Raw genomic sequence first — 22,158 nt, forward strand, 5'->3', positions numbered from 1 at the left:
CAGATGCTGAATGTTCACACATGGCTAGTGTCTATTGACCATATTGAGTAGCACAGAAGAGAACATTAGCCGCATCACGGAAAGTTCCATTAGTCAGCACTGTCTTAGAATAATCTTTGGAAAACCTCCCTTTCCTCTTATACTACCCTCAGAGGGAGGATAGGATCATGATGTGTCCATCTCAGGATCCCTAGGGTCCAGCATGTCAGGTTATATACATTTGTTGGCTGGTTGGCTAGATGGATATAAGGATGGATGGATGGATGGATGGATGGATGGATGGATGGATGGATGGGTGAAGGGAGGGAGGGAGAGAGGGATGAGTATATGGGTGGGTAGATAAATAGATGGATGATGGATGGATGGATGGCTGAATAGATGGATGATGGGTGGGTGGGTGGAAGGATGGGTAGGTAGAAGAATAGATGGATGAATGATGGATAATGGATGGATATATAGATGGATGGATACACAGGTGGATGGATGGGTGGGTGGGTGGGTGGATATATGGATGGATGGATGGGTGGGTGGGTGGGTGGATAGTTGGATAAATGAATGGATAGATGGATGGATGGGTGGATGGATGGATGGGTGGGTGGCTGGACATGTGGGTGAGTAGATGAATGGATGGATGGATGGATATAAGGATGGATGGATAGATGGAAGCTTGAATTCCTAAATTTCTATGCCATGGAAGTCCCAGGGGGACCCAGGAAGCGGGCAGAGTTGCCTCTGAACTGGCCAGGTGAGCTGGTTTGTGGAGATGTTGCTCTGCTCCAGGTTCTGCAAATGAACAGAGGGCCTTTGATGACCCTCAGCCTGAAAACTTGAACTTGTAAGTAGCTCTCAGGGGACTTAGAGCTACAAAAGCTTGAGGGTTTCTGCAGGTAAAGCGAAGAACTGAAGGGCCAGCTGTGGAGACTTCATGTTTCAGGGCGAGCACCTACCTGTGTCTAGGGTGGAAGTAGCCAAGGTGGCTGGGAGTGGATGAGCTGGAGGAAGGGTGGCCAGATCCAGACCTCAGGGATGGGCGGTCTGGGCTCACCCTTCTGCAGCTTGAACCCAAGGAGCGGGGCCAGGCTTCTGGGAGAGGGATGAGGCAGCTGCAAGGCTTGAGTCCAGCTCAGTCCAGGGCAGACAGGAATTGAGGTCGACCTGGGAGGAACCCTTCCCAACACAAACCCTTACCAGCAGCTGGACCTGGACAGCCAGGGCGGTAGTGGTCTGACCCAGAGCAGGAGTCTGATCCAGCAGGAGCAGGAGCTCAGTGGCAGCCTCTGTTCTATCCCCGCGGGCTGCTCTCCATTCAGTACTCCCGAGGGCTCCTGAGCAGCCTTGCTGCCTTGTTCGGACTGCTCTGAAGGGAAAAGGATCTGCTCATCCCTGGGCAGGAGAGAGGGTGGTGCAGGCCACAATTAATTCAACAGACACCTGCTGAGCACTCACTGGCTGCCGGGCATGTGTCAGGGCTGGGGGTCTATGTTGAGGATGCCACAGTCTTGCCCTGGAGAGTACCTGACCCTAGCAGACGTCACGTGACCCAGAGCCACAGAAGAGCAGAGGAAGGAATGAGGAGGGCGGGACTGTGGCTTCGCAGGGGCACGGCTTGCAGAGACCAGTGTGCCAATTCTGCAGCCTCACTGTGCAGGTTCCACTTACAGAAAGATGGTAGCATCATGGGCAAATTACTTGGCCTTTTGTGACTCCTATTTGTTTGTTTGTGTTTTTAAAATCTACAATGAAGGGTAGTAATAGTGTGGAACCCATAGAGCTGTTGTGAGTTCATTCATGAGAATTGTTCAGAATGGTGCCTGATACACAGTAAGCATTATATAAATCCATGCTATTAATCCATTATGGAGCTACCTCTCTCACCTTTGGTTCTACTGGATTGATCAGATACCTTTTTCCCCAGGGAGGTAGCTGGAGGGGAGCAGCGGTGGCACGAGGGGAGGAGACAAAATGGAGGTTTGGGTGCTGCAAGTGTTCCTGCTTTTCTGAACCTCATCCGTTGTCTGGGGGTGAAGAGAGGTGGGCAAAGGGAAAGCCCAGGCATCAGGACCCGCCATGATCTCCAGGGACCAATGCATGGCATTGTCTGGGCTAGGGAGGACGCTGGCCTTCCAGGGTCCCCCAGTCCAGAGAGAGAAAGAAGCCCAAGAGGGCACAATGAGTTCTTTCCTTTTTATTTATTTATTTATTTTTTTGAGAAAGGGTCACCTTATGTTGCCCAGGTTGGAATGCAGTGGTGTGATCACAGCTCACAGCAGTCTCAAACTCTTGGGTTCAAGCGATCCTCCTGCCTCGGCCTCCCAAAGAGCTGGGATTACAGGCATGTGCCACTGAGCTTGGCCTTCTTTCCTTTTTAAATTTCCAAAGCATATGTACTCCATGTTACATGTACAAAAGGCATAGTTCAAAAAACATAAAAAGCACACAATGAAAGCCTCCCTCTGAAATCCCTTCGCCTCATCAACCCCCCTCAACCTTTCCCGCAAAACCTAGTTCTCGAGATTAACAGCATTAATAATTTAGAGGGCATACTTTCCAGGCCTTATGTATATTTTAATAATCTAAACACACACGTGCATACATACCATTTTGTATAAAAAGAAAGGAAAGAAAATTATATAATATGACACACATTATTCTGCAACCTGATTTTCCACCCATGATATGCCATGGAAATCCTTCCTTTCATGTTAGTATGTCTGGACCACTTCATGGCTTTTACTGCTTCAGAGTATTCTATCGTGTGGATGTATCATAATTTTTAAAAACCACTTACCCAGTAATGGACACTTACGTGGTTTCCCATCTTTGGTGATTGCTAACAATTCTGCCTTGAGCATCCCTGCCTATGCAGCTGTGTCTGCGTGCAAGTGTTTCTGAGACTGAATTCCCCAAGAGGAATTGCAGTGACAGGGAATGTGCATTTTAAAAGGCGATGGGTAGTAGGTAGGCATATTTTTAGGGTTTGTTTCAAACTCCCATGGGAGCCCCTGTATGTCCAGGGAGTGGGTGGGCCGTGTTATGGGGGGAGCACAATGCTGGTGACCCAGGTCTCCACACTCTCAGGCTGTTGGGCCCACTCAACATGGGACCACCGCCCCCCAGCACATGTTTATTGCACCTTTGCTTCCTTCCCATGGGCCTGCCTGGGAATCCTGAATCTCCCTGGCCCATTCATTTCCTCTTGCGGCGACATACCCGTTCTGTCTCTGTGCTCTTCCCTGGAGCCCCCATGTCTGCTCTCAGCTGATGATGTAACTTCCTGTCTCACTGAGAAGATAGAAGCCGCCGGGAGAGAATGTCCATAGTCTCTACCCCCACGCCACCCACCTGCTTGCATCTGCCTGAGTCTTCTGCCTCCTTCCTGGGCCGAGGCAACCCCTCCACTTCGTATGACCAGATCTTAAAAAACAAATTGTTATTGAGACATAACTCATACTCCATGAAATTCATCCCTTTAAGGTGTACAATTTAGTGCTTTTTAGCATATTCACAGAGTTGTGTAACCTTCACCGCCACCTAATTCCAGAACATTTTCATCCCCACAGGAAACCCCATTCCCATTAGCAGTCAGTCCCCATTCTCCCTCCCTGGTCCCTGGAGACCACCGATCTATGCTGGCTCTGAAGCAATCTGGTCTCTCCAGACTCACCTGTTCTGGACATTTCATATAAATGGAGTCACACACCATATGGTCTTTTGCGACTGGCTTCTTTCACTTGGCATTTTGTACACGACTCATCCATGTTGTAGCCTGTATCAGAACTTCGTTCTTTTTTATGGCTGAGTAATATTCCATTGTATGGATAGACTTTATTTTGTTTATCCCTGCGTCAATTGATAGACATTGGGGTGGTTTCTACTTTTTGGCTCTTATAGACAAGGCTGTTATGAATATTTGTGTACACGTTTTTGTGTGGCTGTATGTTTTGAGTTCTCTTAGGTACACACTTATGAGTAGAATTGCTGGGTCATATGGTAACTGGCAGGTTTAGCTTTTTGAAGAACTGCCAAACTGTTATCCAAAGTGACTGTATCATTTTACATTCCCACCAGCAGGGCCTGGGGGTTCCAGTTTCTCCCCGTTCTTGTGATTGCCTGGCCTTCCATTCTAGCCCTCTGGGGACCGTGAAGTGCATCTCCTCTGGAAGCACAGTCAGATCTTCTCACCTGCTTGAGGACAGCACTCTCATTTCTCCCCAGCCCCTCCTTCAACACGTTTTCCCCTTTGTATCCCAATCACCTGTCAGCATGGAGATAAGCTCTTATTTTTTCCCACCTTTAAAAAACTCTCTCGATCCATGGCCCCTCCAGCAAGCACCCCATCTCTCTTCTCTCTTTTACAGCAAAACCCCACAAAAGAATTGTCTCAACTTGTCTCTGATTTCTCTTTTTTCATTCTCCTTTGAACGCACTCTTGTCAGACTTTTGTCCCACTCTGACTGCAATCAAGGTCACCAGTGACCTCTACATTGCAACCCCAGGGGACCTTTCTCAGCCCTGACTTAAGTATCAGTGGCTTTTTACATGGTTGGTCGCTTCCTCCTCTTTTCTGACTCGGGTTCCTGGGAGCCCCTCTTCCTGGTGTCTTCTCCTTTGCTGGCTCCTCCTTCTCATTCTCCCCAGTTCCTCAAAATCTTCCTGATCTGGAAATGTCAGAGCGCCCTGGGGCTCAGTCCTTGGTCTCTCCGCTCTGCTTTCAGAGTGTCTGAGATCTCATCCAGTCTCACTCTGAATGTCACCCAAATGCTTACGACTTGCAAATGGTAGCTCCAGGCAGGGCCTCTCCTCTGAGCTCCACACTCATTTATCGACAGCCCCCTGTGACATTTCCCCTGGCAACTCTGACCACCAATTCCCAAACAGAACTCCTGGCTTCTCCCATTGAGCCTGCCAATCCCACAACTCAGCAAAAGACAGTACTGAGACAGCTTCTTTCTGTACCTAAGGCCAAAGGCTTGGCATCGTCCTTGACTCCTCTCTCTCTCTTATACCTGGGAGAATCCTGCCGTTTTTCACCTCCCCACTGTCTCTGCTACCCCAGGGCCAAGGTGCTTTGAGGTCGCAGTGGACTCCTAACTGATGTCTGTTTCCACCCTTGATCCCACGGTCTGTTCTCAACACAGTGCCCAGAGGAATCCTCTTAAAACACAAGTTAGGTTACGCCATCCCCCAGCTCAGAGCCTGGCCATGAAGCCACATGTCATGGAGGCCTCACAATGGCCCACAGGGTCCTTCAGGGTCTGCCCCTACTCCTGCCCTCTCCACCCTCCACATAATCCTCAGAGCCTTTTTATGTTATTCAGACCCTCCAGGCAGGCCTCAGGCTTCACACTTGCTGTGCCTGCTGTCTGGGCTGCCCTAGCTCAGAAGTCTGCTCGACTCTCTCCTCGTCTCCTCCCAGGCTTTACGCAAATGTCGCTGCCTGGGTGAGACCGTGTCTGGCCACTTTGTGTAAAACCACAACCTCCCCGACACTACTCACCGCTTCCGGCTTTATTTTTCTCCTGGGTGCTTATCCCTCTAATACACTGTCTGTTTTATGTGTTGACCTTACTTATGCATTACCTCTTTCCCCCATTAGGATGTAATCTCTGCAAGGGCAGGGCTTTTAGTCTGTTTCTTCACTGCTGTATACCCAACCTCTAACATCACTCCTGTCCCAAGGGAGGTGCTGAGTCAATATTTGCTGGATGCCTGATCCAAGGCCTGCGGTCTGGAAGTTCTCCGACGGTGGAGCGGCCCCTACGGCCACGCCGCAGCCGGCCAGGAGGTGGCGCTGTGACTGCAGAAATGGCGGGCTCCGGCTGCCCGGCCGCTTCTCAGGAATGCACCCGGGACTCCCTGTTTCAGAGGCAACGCGCTGGGGGTGGGGGGCGCGGGGGTATGGCTGTGTGTGCCCCCAGGTCAACCTGCTACCTTTCTCATCTGCGGCAGGACTCCGGGGAACCTGTGCTTATTTCTGGGCTGATAAGAGTCACTAACACCACCCTGATCCCAGGCCCGGTGACGTCTGCACGGGGCAGCCTCTGGAAGCCGAGTGGATTTGGTTGGACGCCGGAGTCTTTCCTGGGCCCTGGGACAGGGGCGGGGCTTCCCTGCCTGCCTGCTCTTGCTCTCAGCCAAGGGACCTGTCCTGCCCTGGCCTGCATCCAGCTCTGAGCCTCCTCAGCAGCTGGGAGAGGCCCTCGGCTCAGGGCTCCTTATAGCTGTCTTTTGGAGGCGCCAGCGAGAACACTGCTGTTCCTGACGCTGCCACTTGCCGGCTGGGTGACCTTGGGCAAGTGCTGAGCCTCAGTGTTGTCATCTGTTCGATGGGAGAGACAGGCCTGCCTTGACGGTCGTGGGGAAGGTTAGATACTTGTAAAACCCCATTTGGTTCTGGGCAGAGGCGGAGCAGGTGCCCTCGGCCAGTGCCAGCTCCCATTGAGGCAGTGTGCAGTGCCAGGGCTGGCTGGGCTCTGGGGTCCGACCCAAGGGGCTGTCCCAGGTCCTGCATGTTCATGCACTCACTCAGACACCTGTGCAATGTGGCTCCTACGTGCCTGGTGCTGTGTAGGGGATTGGGGGAACCATAGGGATGAAAAAGACATTGCCCCTGTGTTCCAGAAGCTGAGAATTAATGGGAGAGATGGGAATAATCCTACGTGAGACAAAGTTAAGTAACAAAGATGAGACAAAGCACAAGAGGTGTGGGCAGGCTGCTGGTGATGAATACCCGCGAGCAAGACAGACAGGAAGTGCTTCCAGCCCTGCCAGAGGAGCAGTGGGCTGTGTGGTCCTGGGAGGTCACTACAGGCTTGGGGCTGGGAGACAGGCAGAGATCATGGCCGTGGCTATGGAGGGAACCAGCCTGCAATGAGGCCCGCTGTGCCTCTTTCCCCCACTGACGTCCTCCCCCCACGGCCTGGTCTTGGGCTAGTTTCCAGAGGCTGCTCCTGACTGTAATCCAGGGTTCAGGCTTTTGAAAGGAAGGGTGGGCTGGAGGGCGTCTGCTGCCTGCCGGGGACTGGGACTGGGACTGGGGCTGGCACCAGCTGAGGCCCCCTGGAGTTTGACCTGGACCTTGCTCAGAGAAGGTTCCAGGGATGGTGCTGTCCGTGGACATCGCAGAGCAGGAAGGTGCCCTGAGCAGCACCTGGACCTACTGAGCATTGGTTGGGGTGGGGATGGAGGAGCTCGTACCACCAGAATGGGGGGTCCTCCTCTGGGAACAGGGGTCAGTTAGGACACTTCTGCTGGACTCTGAAGATGGGGAGCGTGATGACGGACATCACCACTCTGCCCGCAAAGTCCTAGTGTAACTTCTGGGAAACAAAACTGCCAAGAGCCTGTGAAAGCCGCTACATTTAAGGGATGAGAAAAAATGCAGAGGTCGCGGGCACAGTCTCCTGGTGAGACTTCTAGCACCACGTCCAGTCATCCTGTGGCCCACTTTCCTCCCATGCATTTTCCAGGTTATGCCCAAGCAGGAAGCCGTCAGGATCTTGGGTTAGCATGGGGTGAGTCTTGGGGAGGGTGGAATGGCTCCAACACCCTCCAACTGTTTGCCTTCACAGACCTGTGGCCACCATCCCTGCCAACATCAGTGCAGTGCCCAGCCTGTGGCCAACTTCCCGTGCCAAATCTTAGACCTGCTGCCTCCACTTTTCCCCCCTCTTTTACCTTGGTCCTGTCAGTTTCCCCGAGGGGGTGATTGAGACAGCTGGGAAGGACCCAGGAGCCTGGGATGCTTCTCATCACCAGAGATCCTGCCCTGCCAATGCTTGCCCCTCCAAGCAGCTGTCTCTGGGTCTCCTTGCCAGGGAAGCTGTCATCTTGGGTGGCCCGGCCGGCACTGGGCAGAGTGGCTCAGGCTGGTCCTGGAGGGTCTACTGCCTCTGCCCCTCCCGCCCGTCTGGACTTGGTGTTCAGCTCTGCCCATGTCCTGGTGTGGCCCAGCTGCCTGCCTGGCACAGAGGACCACTGCTTGGTCTGTGGCTGGGACACGAGCCTGTTTGCTCCACTGCACCCTCCCTCATGGCACAAAGCAGAGCAGGCGCTCACTTAGATTAATTAATCTGCTGCCCAGCCTGCTCCTCCGACCCATCTTTTATTCATGGACAAGCAGCGCTCTCTGCTTTACTAGGACTTGGGCATCAATATTTCATCCTTGCTTCGCATGCCAGCTTCCTGCTCCCTCCCTCCCACCTCCTGTGGCTCTAGGACCCACAAGGTGCTAGGACCTGGGGCACACTGGCCGTGCCTGGCTCAGCCTGGATGCCAGGAGGGCTTCGTGGGCCTCTCGACTGCCTTCCATGCACCAGAAGCCTTTCTGAATCAGCAAGCTGGGGAGGCAAGGCAGAGTGGCCGGACATGGAGGAAGGGGTCCCAGGAATCTGAGGGGTGCAGGGGATCTGGTCTTGGGGAGGCTGGGGCTGGCTGGCCCAGTCTTGCCTTGGTGTTGCTGGGTTGTCAGGATCAGAGCTGAGGGCTGTGCAGTGCCAGGCACAGGTCCTAGCATGGAGTCCTTCCCCTTTCTACCACAGTATCTTGGCCAGTGCTCGTAACCCAGGTCTGTGGAGGGCCTTCTGGAGGGTCATGAGTCCTGGAAACACAAAACCAAATGTGATGTGTGTGCATGTGTGCAAGAGTGAGTGTGTGAGTGTGAGTGTGAGAGAGAATGGGGGTGAGGGTCCCGGGCTTTCACTGAGTTCCCAGCAGGGTCTATGAGCCATAAAAGGTCATAAGCCACATGATTCTAGGCAGGTCCAGCCTCCTCTTTTTAATATAGAAGGAAGAGAATTACACACCCAGGGAGCCCCAAGGAGTAAGTATGCTTGGCAATATGGGCGTTATGGGGGTACAAATACACACCCTGTGTGTGGGTGTGACTGTGTGTGAGTATGAAAGCACATGTAAATGTATGAATGTGAATGTGAGCATGCAAAATCATATGTGTGAGCATTTCGAGTGTGCAAGGGCGTGGGAGCAGCTGTATGTGAGTGCATGTGTATGAGGGTGTGTGTGCGTGTAAGCATGTGTGTGTCTTGTGTGGTGGCACTGGGGTCACAGACACGCATTGCTGTCCTGTGCTGGAGGAGCCCAGTGCAGAGCTAATGAGGCAGTGACACCAAGGCGCTGGGGACAGATTGGGCCTCCCTTCCCAGGCTGGCAGTGCCCTCATCTCCGCGGGGGGCCTGCGGTCAGGGGGTGCCAGCTGGGCTGAGATGAAACCTGGGGAACTGCTCTGGCCCGGGCTGTACTGGGCAGGAGTGGGGATGGGGGTAGGGGGTGTGGGGAGGCAGCGGCAGCAAACTCCCCTTTGAGCTTAGTGTGGAAGCTTCATGAGGGCACCATGAAGGGCTGCACTCGCCGCTTTTCCTCACACCCTATTCCCAATCGGCCAGGAATTCCTGCCGCCAACCCTCCAGCTACACCCAGAACCCAACCAAACCCGCCCTGCCTCGGGTCCCTCCATGGCCCCTGCAGTCCCTGCTTAGCACAGCGGCTCTACCCTGCCTCTGCTCCTAGGAGAGCCAGGCTCTCAACTGCCCGGAGCCCAGACTGCTGCCCTGCAGGCCTCCCCACCGCCTGCACCTCGCTCAGGCATGCCAGCCACCCCTACCGCAGACGCCTGCACACCCGCACACCCACACACTCTCACACCCGCATTCCCGCAGGCTCCCCCAGGGGCCTCTGCATTTCTGGCTCCCCACATGGCTACCTGGCTCCCTCCCTCACCTCCTGCAAGTCTGCCGCCTGACCCTGTACCTTTTATTTCCCTCCACAGCACGCATGACCTTCTCACACCCCAGTCCATCGCTCGTCCGTGTTATTGCACTGTCTTCTGCCAACACAACAAAAGCTCCCTGAGGGCAGGAATTTTTATGTTTTGTTCACTGATTCATCCTAGAGCAGTGTGCACTGGGAGGGGCTCAACACATGTTGGAGGGTGAATGAATGGGTGGATGAATAAATGAATGGATGAACTGCCCATCCCATTCCTCAGTGGCCTGTTTGGAACTACCCATGGGGGATGTATTTTTTTCCTCAGGCTTAAGGGCTAACGAAACCTTAGCTGTGTTGAAAAGCTGGTGTTCATTCATCAATGATTCGATATACTTACCGTGCACCTACTGTGTGCTGGGCACTGACCTCGCTGCGGCTAGAGGGTAATGAACACACAAGTAAACACCACTCCTTTCTCCCAGGGAGCGTTTGTCTGTTGGATCCTGAGGACCTTGTCACTGTTTTCCTTTCTGTGATGACTGCCCCCATGCCCAGAGCCAATTTTCTGAAATGTTCTGAGTACAAAAACATCCCCTCTGATCTCACCTCATTATTCTATGCTGCTTCTCCCTGTGTCTTGGTTGTTTTTGACAGAAAAGGGAAATTCATGACAAGCATGTGGAGCACTTGGTGGCCCAGTGCAGGCCTGGGGAGCTGCTGAGTTGAGGCGTTCTTGTTTCTCTCTGGAACCTCTCGGTCGCTACCTCTACCCCTCACCTCTGTCTCTGGGTCTCTGCCACCTGCCTCCTCCTTTCCTCCCTCCCAGACCTGCTTTCCCTCTCACTGGCTGAAGATGAGGCCCCACCACTCTTGCTTTGATGAAATCATCCATTTATCTGTTTAATCGTATAGTATTATATGCATTCTGTTACATGATTTCAAAATCTTTTGGCAGCAAAATATGCATAAATGACTGCTTATAGATGAATGCACGTGCACGTGTGTGTTTGCGGAGGGGGTGGCGCTGGCTCTCACTGGAGAAGTCTCCCTCCCAGTACAGATGGAAGATTCCCTGGAGAGGAAGCTTGAGGTGACAGATGTCTTGCATTACAGGGGAGGTCCCTTGCTGCTGCTGCCCCTGACAGACCCCTTGGTTAACAGTCCATGTGACTTGCTCAGCCACAGCCTAGCATTGCTGGGTCTGGATATACTTTTGGCACCAATCTGTCATCTCCTGGTTAGCTCTCCCCTCCCTGACCCATCAGCCAGGCTTGAATGTCCTGGTCGCATTCCCAAGTGATGTCACTGGTCCTTTTGTCCTTGGCTCCCTGTGAGTGTCCAGTGGCTGGGGTGAGCCTGCCATCTGAAGCTTGGTGCCAGGAAAAGGGATCCATTCAAAAAAGGGTAAGGGAAACAGGGGCAACTGGCACAGAGAGCCAGAGATGGGGGACACCCAAAAGGGAGATTGAGAAGCTCCGGGGTGGAGTGGAAGGAACCAGGGAGACTAACACCAAGCAACCATGTGTCCCAGGGTATCCAGTCCACACCCACTCCTTCAGCACTGCAGCCTTGAACAGCATGGACTATGGGTGTATGCTGGGTGTTGGGGCAGAGGGGTATGATAGACAGAAAAGGTGATTTTGACCTGAAAGTCGGGGCAGAGGCACCCCTAGCCTCCCTGTGGGTCCTGGGTCTGGGGTTCTTACTCTGACACTTAGCCCCCCTTTTATTCCTTGTCCCCCAACTCCCACAATGTACATTCTGGTTCAGGAAGAGGAGTCAGTGGGAGGAGAAGCAGCTTCCTCGGTGTCATGGCTGAGGCTGTAAGGGGCTAGTCACGTGCCTTTGAATGCCTTAAGCAACCTCTCTGTACCTCAGCTTTTCCATCTGCACACTGGAGATGATAACAGTACCTGTCTTAGAGGATTGTAAGAATTAAATGAGTTAACAAGAGAAAGAATTCAGCAGAGTACCTGCACACAGTTAGCCACTGCATAAGAGTGGCTAGCAAATGACAATAATAGTGGCCAATCTGTGCAGGCTGTGTGCAGGTTAGGTTAGCACACAGCCTGCACAGATTGGCCACTATTATTGTCATTTGAGGAATTCTAGAAGTTCTCCTCAACCCTGTATCTCCACCACACATGCATAGCCTGAAATTCCTCCTTCACTTATCTCTTGGAATGATAATTGTATTAGTCGGTTTTCATACTGCTATAAAGAACTGTCCAAGACTAGGTAATTTATAAAGGAAAGAGGTTTAATTAACTCACAGTTCCTCATGGCTATGAAGGCCTCAGGAAACTTACAATCATGTTGGAAGGCGAAGGGGAGTCAAGCACCTTCTTCACAAGGTGGCAGGAAGGAGAAGCTCAGCCAAGGGGGAAGAGCCCCTTATACAACCATCAGATCTCATAAGAACTTACTATCACGATAACAGCATGGGGGAAACTGGCCCCATTATTCAGTTACCTCCACCTGTTATCTCCTTGACATGTGGGGATTATGGGGATTACAATTCAAGATGAGATTTGGGTGGGGACACAAAGCCTAACCATATCAATAGTTCTTCAAAGGCACCTTGAACAAAACTCAGACTAGCACTTGACAACACAGTGTGAACAGGGTTAAGAACAGGGACTTGAGATCTTGGCAGCTGTGTGCCTTTAGGCAGTTCCATGGCCTCTCTGAGCTTTGATCCCTTCTTTTTAGATGAAATGACAATAGATCCTCCTGGAAGAGTCTTGTGAAGACAAAATGAAATTACGCACTTAAGCACTCAGCATAGAGCATGGCACGGCATGAGTGGTCAGCAAACAGCAGCTGCATTCTTTACAAGGCACCTGCACCTGCATCATCCCATCTGATCCTGGCCCCAACTCTGGAGGTGGCCTCGCTTCCGGGTGAGAAGACTGAAGCAGAGAGAGCAGTGGCATTCGGAGCAGGGCTGGAGCTCGGGCCCCCTGGCTCAGGCTGGTGCTTTCTTGAAGGGGTGACCTTCAGAGGCCTGGCACAGATGGCATAAAGGGAGCAGTAGATGTCCTGGATGTCCTGTCTCTGACCTGAGACCTGTAGGGACCTGGAGGCAATGGAGAACATTCCTGGAGGAAGAGGGGCATCAGGAGACAAAGTGAGACTCTTACTTCACAGGTTTGCCCGACTCTCTCTAGCCACAGGCTCCCCCTGTTCCCCCAAGTCTGCCCTCTCCTGCATCATCCTGGACTTGGCCTCTGGGCTTACGGAGCCCTGGAGTAGAGCCTGTCTGGAGGAATGAAGCCCGGTGCTGCCCTAGTCCAACTGATGCCTTCAGGCCTCTGCAGAACTCAGGAGGGAGAAAGGCTGACCAATGAGGAGGCCCGCTTTAGACTGTTCTCAGTTTTTACTGAAATTGCAAGGGCGAGAGGTTGGGGAGGGGCAAGACAAGTAAAAAATAGCCTCATTTGGACTGAGAAGGGGAGAAAGCAATTTCCTTCTGAAGTCTCTTTTCCTGATTCTTGAAAGATGTAATTTGGAAATGTCCTGGTGGCTCTGGCTGGAGTGTGGGCCAGACCACCCATAAAGCATGGAGTGGGGACCTAGGGGTGGGGAGCAGGGAAGGCCAGTGGAGGAAGGGGACAAAGGTCTTGCTGATAGTTTCGGCCCAAGCCTCAAGGACAGGTCAGCCAGGGGGAGATGCGGTAAGAAGGACTGTCAAGGCACAGAGGACAGCTGAAGAGTGAGGTGGCAGAGTCTGACTCGAGAGAGGAAGAGGATCTGGGGATCCTGATGGACCAGGCTGGTGGGGCAGATACACTGGGGAGAATTCCAGGTCTGCCTGGGGTAGGAGGGTGGCCCAGTACCTAAGAGAGGTCCATGCTCTGGGGTCTGTATCTCAGGACATTTCATGGGGCAAAGGCACAAATCCATCCTGAAGGACAATGCATCCTCAAGTTTCTTTGCTGGAAAGTCATCTGGGTGCTGGGCAATCTGGTGGAAACTTGGAGGCTTATTCAGAGCCTGCAGGAGAAGCAGGGCCCTGGCATGGGGTGGTAAAGGGGCACAGGGGAGCCTTGACACGCCCAGGGTTCCTCTGCTTGTCGTCCTTTGGAATCATGCTCCAAGTTCCTCCACAGCCTCTTCTGCAGCCCTGCCACCTTCCAAGCCACCATAGTGTGGCTCTGAGGGTCCCAGCTTGGGGCGCAGCATCGGCTCTATGAGAAGGCAGAAATGAGACCCACCAGCACTTCAGGGGCCTCCCTGGGATTTGTCCTTCCCTCTGACATGATGCTAACTCCTTGTCCTGAAGCATCAGCTCATCACCCCATCCTTCAACTAACCCATCAACCAGCCAAGTCCACCAGCCAACGAGCCAAGCCACACCCCACTCACCAATCCACCGGCCACCACTCTACCTGTTACCCTACACCCTGCCATGCCACCAACTCAGCAAGTTTCTAAGAAACATACCAATGCACCAACCAGATAATCTACCAACCAGCCTATTCTTCCACCATCTAACCACCCCACTAACTAGCCTATCAGCTAACTCACCAACCAACTCATTACCACACTGTCCAATCAGGTGATAGAAGCTACACAGTGCTATGAACAGAAAGGTTTAATATAAAGAATTATTAACTATAACAGGAAATCACCCACTAACCATGACAGGAGATCACCCAGTAACCGTGACTGGAAATCACCCACTAACCGTGACAGGAGATCACCCAGTAACCGTGACAGGAGATCACCCACTAACCGTGACAAGAGATCACCCACTAACCATGATGGGAGATCACCCAGTAACCGTGACGAAGATCACCCAGTAACCGTGACGGGAGATCACCCACTAACTGTGACGGAGATCACCCACTAACCGTGACAGGAGATCACCCACTAACGGCGACGGGAGATCACCCACTAACCGCGACGGGAGATCACCCAGTAACCGTGACGGGAGATCACCCAGTAACCGTGACGGGAGATCACCCAGTAACCGTGACGGGAGATCACCCAGTAACTGTGACAGGAGATCACCCGCTAACCGTGACGGAGATCACCCAGTAACCGTGACGGAGATCACCCAGTAACCGTGACAGGAGATCACCCACTAACCGTGACAGGAGATCACCCGCTAACCGTGACGGAGATCACCCGCTAACCGTGACGGAGATCACCCGCTAACCGTGACAGGAGATCACCCAGTAACCGTGACGGGAGATCACCCACTAACCGTGACGGGAGATCACCCACTAACCGTGACGGGAGATTACCCAGTAACCGTGACGGGAGATCACCCACTAACCGTGACGGGAGATCACCCACTAACTGTGACGGAGATCACCCACTAACCGTGACAGGAGATCACCCACTAACCGTGACAGGAGATCACCCAGTAACTGCGACAGGAGATCACCCACTAACCGTGACAGGAGATCACCCACTAACCGTGATAGGAGATCACCCACTAACTGTGACAGAGATCACCCACTAACCGTGACAGGAGATCACCCACTAACCGTGACAGGAGATCACCCACTAACCGTGACAGGAGATCACCCAGTAACTGTGACAGGAGATCACCCAGTAACTGTGACGGAGATCACCCACTAACCGTGACAAGAGATCACCCGCTAACTGTGACGGAGATCACCCACTAACCGTGACAGGAGATCACCTACCTAAGCAACACTTCTGCCTCTAGGGCTGAGGCCAAGCATTGAAGGCAGTAAGAAACCTGGAAGCATCTTCCCGCAACCCCAACATCCAGGACTGAGACCCAAACCTTGTTAGAGAAGGTACAGCCGAGGTGTCCTGGCAGCAGGAAAGTTTGCTGAAGCGCCGGTGCCAGTGGAACTCTCTGGCAGGCCACTCTCTGGGCTGCTGCAGGAGGCTGGATGCTGCGGGACACCTCACTGCCGGAGCCTGCAAGAGAAGCCCTTCCTCCTTCTGTGCTGTTCCTCCAGCACCGTCTCCTGGGAAAGCCGAACATACAGCCAGCTGGTTAAAGAGAAATATTGACAGGGTCTAGCTCCACGATCACAGACCAGGCCCTGGAGAGTAGATCTGAAGCTGAGACACAATTCGGTAATAACTGGCACACCTGTTCTCTTGCTTCCCCACCAACCCTGCAAGCCACTAACTAATATGCCATTCATCTACCAAGCAAGCAATCAGCTAACAAGCCTACCCTTCTGCCATTTCACCACCCCACCAATTGCAGTCCTCTGACCAGAATACCCATCTACCCACCTACCTGCTACCCCAGCAACCCAGTTTTCTTGAAAGTTCCAGGCACTGTGCTGAGGGCAGTGAGGAATACAGCAGTGAAAGGGAAGTCTGCACCCTGAAGGAGAGACACTCATTTATTCAAATTGGGCGACATATGCAACCTATGCCTATGATTTACTCTGGGCCGACAAGGCCCTGTTTCACGCAGGTGACATCCATTAAATGGACAAACAGTGGGCAGACAGCATGCTCTGAAGCTAGTGGTGGGAGAGATCACTGCGGCCTGATGGTAGGGAGCAGCCTCGTGGAGGAGGGAAGTGATCTGGGCATTGAAGAATGAGCAGAGTAGAGATTCCGATTTGGAAAAGGAAAAGAAAGGCACAGGGGCAGGAATGTCTGGTATCTGTGGTGCGAAGGAGGACTCGGCACAGGGAGACTTGCTCACAAGAAGGGCTCACCATGCTGGGGGGGCCACAGGCCCCAGCTGCACGGGCCTGTAGGGAGCACACGTCCATTTCGTCCGTGACAGGCAAGAGCTGTCACACCCCTAGGAGAGGCTGATCCTATCACCAGCTTCTTTCTCAGGCAGCGAAGGGGCTCCTCCTTTTCATCAAGGGCTAAACTGCAATTCTGAAAAAAAAAAAAAAAAAAAAAAAAAAAAAGAGGCTCACCCAGCATCAAGCAGACATCAGAAAAAACTTCCAGTCCAGACCAGCAGGAGGCTCAGGAATGCGATTCTTCCAATTGTCTGGGGTGGCTGAAATATTGACCTGCTCAGAGGCAGGGGAATATCTGCAATGACCCTTCCTAACCCTGTTGTTAAAGGGCTCCTTGTGGCTCAGGTCCACCTGCTCCCAGGCTTCCATCAGCCCAAGTGCCATTAAGTATCTCAGAATAAAAATCTGACTTCAGAATCAATTGATGGAGAGAGGTTCTCCAAACATTCGCCGGCGAAGGTAATTAAATTCCAATCGGAGAAGATGGAGCTGTGTGACGGGGCGGTGGGGGCAGCGGCTGGCGCCTGGCTGCTGAGCAATGAAATCACAGGCGTGCGCAGCCCAGAGCTGGCAGCGGCACAAAGGAAATTGGAGCAGTCAAATATTTCCCTCCTCGTTGAGTTCCATTTACATGTTTATAATAGAGGTTCTTAAGGCCCTAATGAGAAGGCTGCTCATTGCAGGCAAGAGGATGATTAAGGCTCTGCCAGACGAGATCAGGGACAGGAACAAAGGCCTGTTAATTACTACAGAGGGACAGGAGGAGCGCCAGGCTCCGGCTCGCTGCTGCCCCAGAGCCTCCCCAGCCTGGTGCCTTCCGGTTCACTGTGGCTGCCTCACCTTTGCTCCCAACCCAGGTGACCTCCCAGGGTTGGGCTAGATAGATTCCCTAGAGCTAGAGTCAGGGGTTCAGGGACCATTCCCACTTTCCCTCCCTGGGGGGTGATTTCAGGCAGTGCCCCTGGCATATGCAGATTTGTCCTGCAAAGGTGCCCTGTTGGGGGACATGGCTCAGAGGAAGCCACACTGCTGAACTGCTTGGCCACCCCCTGAACCACAAGGTTCACCTGCCCACCAGGGGGCTGCTCACTTGAGTTTCCAAGCCCTAGAGGGAGGACCACCCTGGGCGGATGACAAAGCCCCTCTTCCCAGCCCTCAGGGCATCCAAGAGACACAGTTCTACCTGTGGAGACCCAGGCCAGAATTAGTGATGGATGATGTCATCTGGTACGAAGGCAGAGGGTTCTTGCCAAGTTGATTTTAAGGCCTTTCTAGCAACTGGAGTTCATGGTATGGTGGAAAAAGTATAGGCTTTGTGTCAACAGGCTTAGGGTCAGGCAGACCTGGGCTCAAATCCCAGGTCTTCTGTTTGCTAATGAGGTGCCCTGGACAGGTTATTAACTTCTCTGAGCCTCAGTCTGTTTATCAGTTAAAAGGGGGTAATACCTACTACACTTCGGCTGGTTTTATGATGCAATGAGATAATGTTGAGTAGGTCTGGCACAAAGTAGGTGGTTCGTTCATATTGGTGACCTTGTCCCCTATTCTGTGGGGCTGGGTTGGTATGCTTTAGAAGTCCTGCCCATCTATGACCTGCAGGACATGGGGCTGAGTGTGGGCAGTATCTGGTGTCCTTTACCTGGTGCTGCTCTGCAGTGCCTCTTCTTGTGACATGGCATCTGGCACTATTGAAGGAAAAGAGGAGATTGTCTGGCCAGGGCTGGGAGGAAATCAGTCTGTGCACTGCTTGCCCAAGTGCCCCTCACCTGTGTCCCACTCTACCCCTGAGGCCTCCAGAGGTGAGGGGAAGAAGAGAGGAGGGAGAGGAGAGTCATACGTTTGGGGAGCTGCCTGATTTCTCCACGAGAAAGAAAAATCAGAGAAATAAATTATGCCACGCAAAGTGGAGTGAATCTGGGAGTCAAGAGTTGAATTTGAAGAACTTTGATTTTTAGGAAAATGGTCATCTTGTAAAGGCCCAAACCAGAGCTTTCTCAACTAGAATCCGATTTTAGGCCCAGGGGATATAGGGTCTAAGAGGAGAACGATTCTGCGGTTAACACAAAGACCTAAAGATGAGAGATCCCCAACTCCCCGGAGGATATGGTGCCATCTTGGTCTTCCCGGGGTCAGCGTTGGCAGCTGGGAACATCTCAGTGGCTTCTTAGCTTACTAAGGTGCTTCCCTTGGAGCTGTCCACGGTGCTGGCCTCAAAGCCTACCTGGCCCTGGCTGCCTGGCCACACCTACCTCTCCAGTTGGCTGTCTGCCAGGCCTGTCACCTGCAGAGCTTCTGCCCAAGTCCACAGCACTGAACCTTGCTGCAAACCCCAGGATTTTCAGACACACCTGATGCTAAGATGCATTTTAGCTCGAGCCTTAGGGCTAACAATAACCTAGTCCCTAGAGTCCACCTTAACCAGAACTCTCACCAGAATCCAGACTTGAATCCATACCAGTCTGAAGTACAGCTCGAATCGTCATCCATTCCTTCATATGAATCTTAAACCCTATTCTCATTTCTAGTCTCCAATCGAGTACTGGTCTGAAGTTCATCTCTTACCCTAACCTCAGAATGAACCTGAGCCCTAAAGACTTGATCTTGGGCAAAGGATTGGCCCCTCCCCTCTTCTCTCCCTCCTTGTGAATGTGGCTGAGCCTCTGTGGTGAGCACCGCGGGTAGAGAGACGTGTCCTGTGCTGCCCCTGCTCTCCAGGAACTTGGCTGTGTGCCCCTACCGCCCTCACTGTCAGACAAATTCATGTCAGTGTCAGCACTGACAATATTCTCCTAAGAGGGAAAGTCTTTAGAGAAGATATCACCATCATTTACAAGGCAAAACCTAGAGGTGGGTCATGGAGCGCTCTGAATTCTGCCTACTGTGCACCACCTGCCAAGAGCCTCTGGCTCCTGCCTCTTGGTCCACGCTGCATGCTGGTGTGGGTGGGGAGTGAAGAGTGGAGGAAACTTTCATAGGGGCAAGGCCCACCTGTCTCTGTGGAATATGGTCCACGTAGTTGTAGGTAGATGCTGAGGAGGCCCAGGTAGCACAGGAAGTACCAGACCCTGAGTACCTACCGTTACCAGTCCCCTCGCTGACCTTCACAACATTCACTGAGTGGGGCTGAGGAAGCTGAAGGGCCTTTATATCCATTACAATGATAACAGGTGGAAGAGCTGGGAATGAAATACAGGTCCTCTGGCTGCTGAGTCTTAGAGGCTGGGGATGGTGAGGGAGAGGCTTTCTAAAGGAGGTGAGGTGCAGGCAGTGGGGACACAGGCAGTGTGGGGTGCAGCGTCAGGAGGGATGAGTGGGGGTTGAGGTGAGAGGTGAGGAAGAGATGTTGACCAAGGCTGGGAGATGCAGATGGGATGGGGATGGCCCCAGGAGCTGGTCTGGACTTTCCCTGTGCCCAAGGCCAGGCACTGGGGAAAGCTCAGGGAGGGAAGAGAACTTGCAACGTGGAGTCACATCCTTCTCTCCCGTGGCAGGTTCCTCCTGAGGGGCCTGCTCTTGTGGGATGACATGAAGAAGGGGAATGGTGAGAATGGCAGCTGGGAGAAGACATACGACATTCCCCAGGGTCAATGGTGCAGCCCTTGTGTCTGTCTACTGGCCCTCCACTCCTCCTGCACCCACTTCTTCTTTCCCCACAGCCAGCATCCTAGTCCAGGCCATGCCTGGCCACTGTCTGCAGCCTCCATTGCCTCCCTTCTCCATCCTTTGGGTCCTCTGCCCACAGCCAGAGGGACCTGCCTGAGGCCCTCATGAGGACCCTCTTCCCCAAGAAGCTGGGCTGCTCCCTCTTTCCCGCCACATTCCACTCACCTCTCCTCCTTGGCTTTCTGTCACTTGTAGTTGGGGCAAACGCATCCGAGCTGGGACACTGATGCTGAAGGCAGTGCTGTGGATGATGATGAGGGCAGCAGGCCTGATGCCAGGATGTCCCCTGACTCCTGCCTCCTCTCCAGCTGACCCCCCAGGGCTTCCCAACACCTCCCTCAGCTCCTCCAGATCCTGCCAACTGCTAGGCTCAGGCCCTCCCGCAGCTTCCCGGGCCTGGAAAGGGCGCTCAAATGGGAGTCAGAGGAACAGAGCCCAGTTCTTTACTGACTGCCCTGAAGCCCTGGATAGGGCTCCTCTGCTCTCTACTGCCTCCCCTGTAAAATGGGGATAATCCCTCCTGCTCCACTCCTCTCCCAACGAGACGCAGACTATGGCAGCACTTGGTAAGTAACCACACTGCATAACGAGGCCTGCTGGAGTTACTGGCCCCCATTCCTGCCTACATTTTGGCCCCATTATTTACATTTAGTTTTATTCCCTTCCTCCTGGAGTCTCGGTTCCCTGCCGCGGGGTGTGCAACTCGCACCCTTTGTGTCCTCCAGCGTTCTCTGGCTGAGTCCGCTGCCTGCCACTGTTCAGGCCCCTGATTAGCCACAGCCTGCCAGCCCTGTGCAGGGAAGGTGGTGCCTTTCTTCGCTGCCAGTCTTAGCACAGTCCTGGGCTCGCAGGGGAGCTCCGTCTAGTTGACTCGATGTTGACTGAACCCAGCTTTAGATCAATGGTTCTCAAGCTGAAGCATGTATCAGAATTACCTGGTGAGCTCATTAAACCCCAAGTTGCTGGTTCTCTCCCCAGTTTCTGATTCTAGAAGTCTGGGTAGAGCCTGAGGATGTGCATTTCTGACAAGCTCTCGGTGATGCTGATGCTGCTGGTCCAGAAACCACACTTTGAGAACCACTGTTGTTCTCAGCGAAAACCTGGATGGCCCTGCCGGGAAGTCTTCTGTCTAAGTGGGCTGGGATGAGATGGCCTCATGGGGAGGGTGTGTGTGGAGGGGCCTGGGGCCGGGGCACCCCAGACACCAGGAAGTGAGCGCCTCTTGCCTAGAGGCAGAAGCAGCGTTGAATGTCCTCAGTCAGAGCTGTGAGATCTGAGTTTAATCTGCGTGGAGCAATTCAAGGGAGGGAGCCAAGGGTGGGGGGAGTGGGAGCTGGGAAGGCGGTGCATATTTCATACTGTTCCCAGCTTTGAAGGTCCAGGGAAGGCCTGTGGCAGTCGGTGACAGCTTCATCGTAATGAGGGATGGCGAAAAGCACCCTGCTTGGGGTGAGGCGCTCGTCAGAGGGGTGGAAGGATGGCCAGGGAGGGGAAGGGAGTTGGTGGTAGGTATAGATGGGAAGTGGTGGGGGTTAGAATCTGTAGTGTGGGCCCTTCCTCTAGACTTATCCCCGTCGCCCCAGCATATATGGGTGGTGATGAGATTCCTGGAGGGTTTTCAGATGCAGTCTCTAAGGGCCTGTATCCATCCCCAAGGTCACATCTGGAATATCCTTTCCCTCAAAGAAGTATCTCAACATCAGCAGAAGCTCCAGCAGGGCAAAAGCCCCACTGTTCTGAAACTGTCCGCGCTGGACCCTGGTGGTATCTGGAGCCTCTGAACTGCATGAGAATAGGGCTCATTACCATTCAGCCTCAGATCTGCACCCTGTTCGCTCTTTCTGTTCCATCCCCCATCCCCGACCTCCCACCAGCAGGGGACAAGGCCATTTCTAAAGACCTTATAATCCAGGACTTGGGAGGAATCTCTGAACATTCTAAAAAAGCATCCTCCTTTGTCTTAGTTTTGGGCCCCACCTGCGGTACAGCCCTGATGTAGGAATTCAGCATTCCAGATCTATGGCAATGGGGGAGTGGGGGAGACACTGCTCAGAGGCAGGGTTGG

General features: G+C 53.1%; 1 protein-coding gene across 27 annotated transcripts in view; it reads left to right on the top strand.

Annotated features, from left to right (window-relative positions):
* The window catches only part of LOC105476367 (uncharacterized), a 118,448-nt gene that overhangs the window by 85,118 nt on the left and 11,172 nt on the right, over positions 1-22,158 (top strand). For 19 of the 27 annotated variants that reach the window (XM_071075694.1, XM_071075692.1, XM_071075693.1 and 16 more), the window contains one exon: positions 12,436-16,889. The exons of 7 other annotated variants lie outside the window; for them this stretch is intronic. Coding sequence is in view for 4 of the 20 variants with exons in the window: in XM_071075714.1 (XP_070931815.1) it covers positions 12,436-12,473 (38 nt within the window). In the remaining 16 variants the exon portion in view is untranslated. The remainder of the gene's footprint in view (positions 1-12,435; positions 16,890-22,158) is intronic. One more of the 27 variants, XM_071075688.1, reaches the window with a different exon arrangement.

Source organism: Macaca nemestrina, chromosome 12 (assembly GCF_043159975.1).
Source record: "Macaca nemestrina isolate mMacNem1 chromosome 12, mMacNem.hap1, whole genome shotgun sequence".
In the NCBI taxonomy this organism is placed as follows: domain Eukaryota; kingdom Metazoa; phylum Chordata; class Mammalia; order Primates; family Cercopithecidae; genus Macaca; species Macaca nemestrina.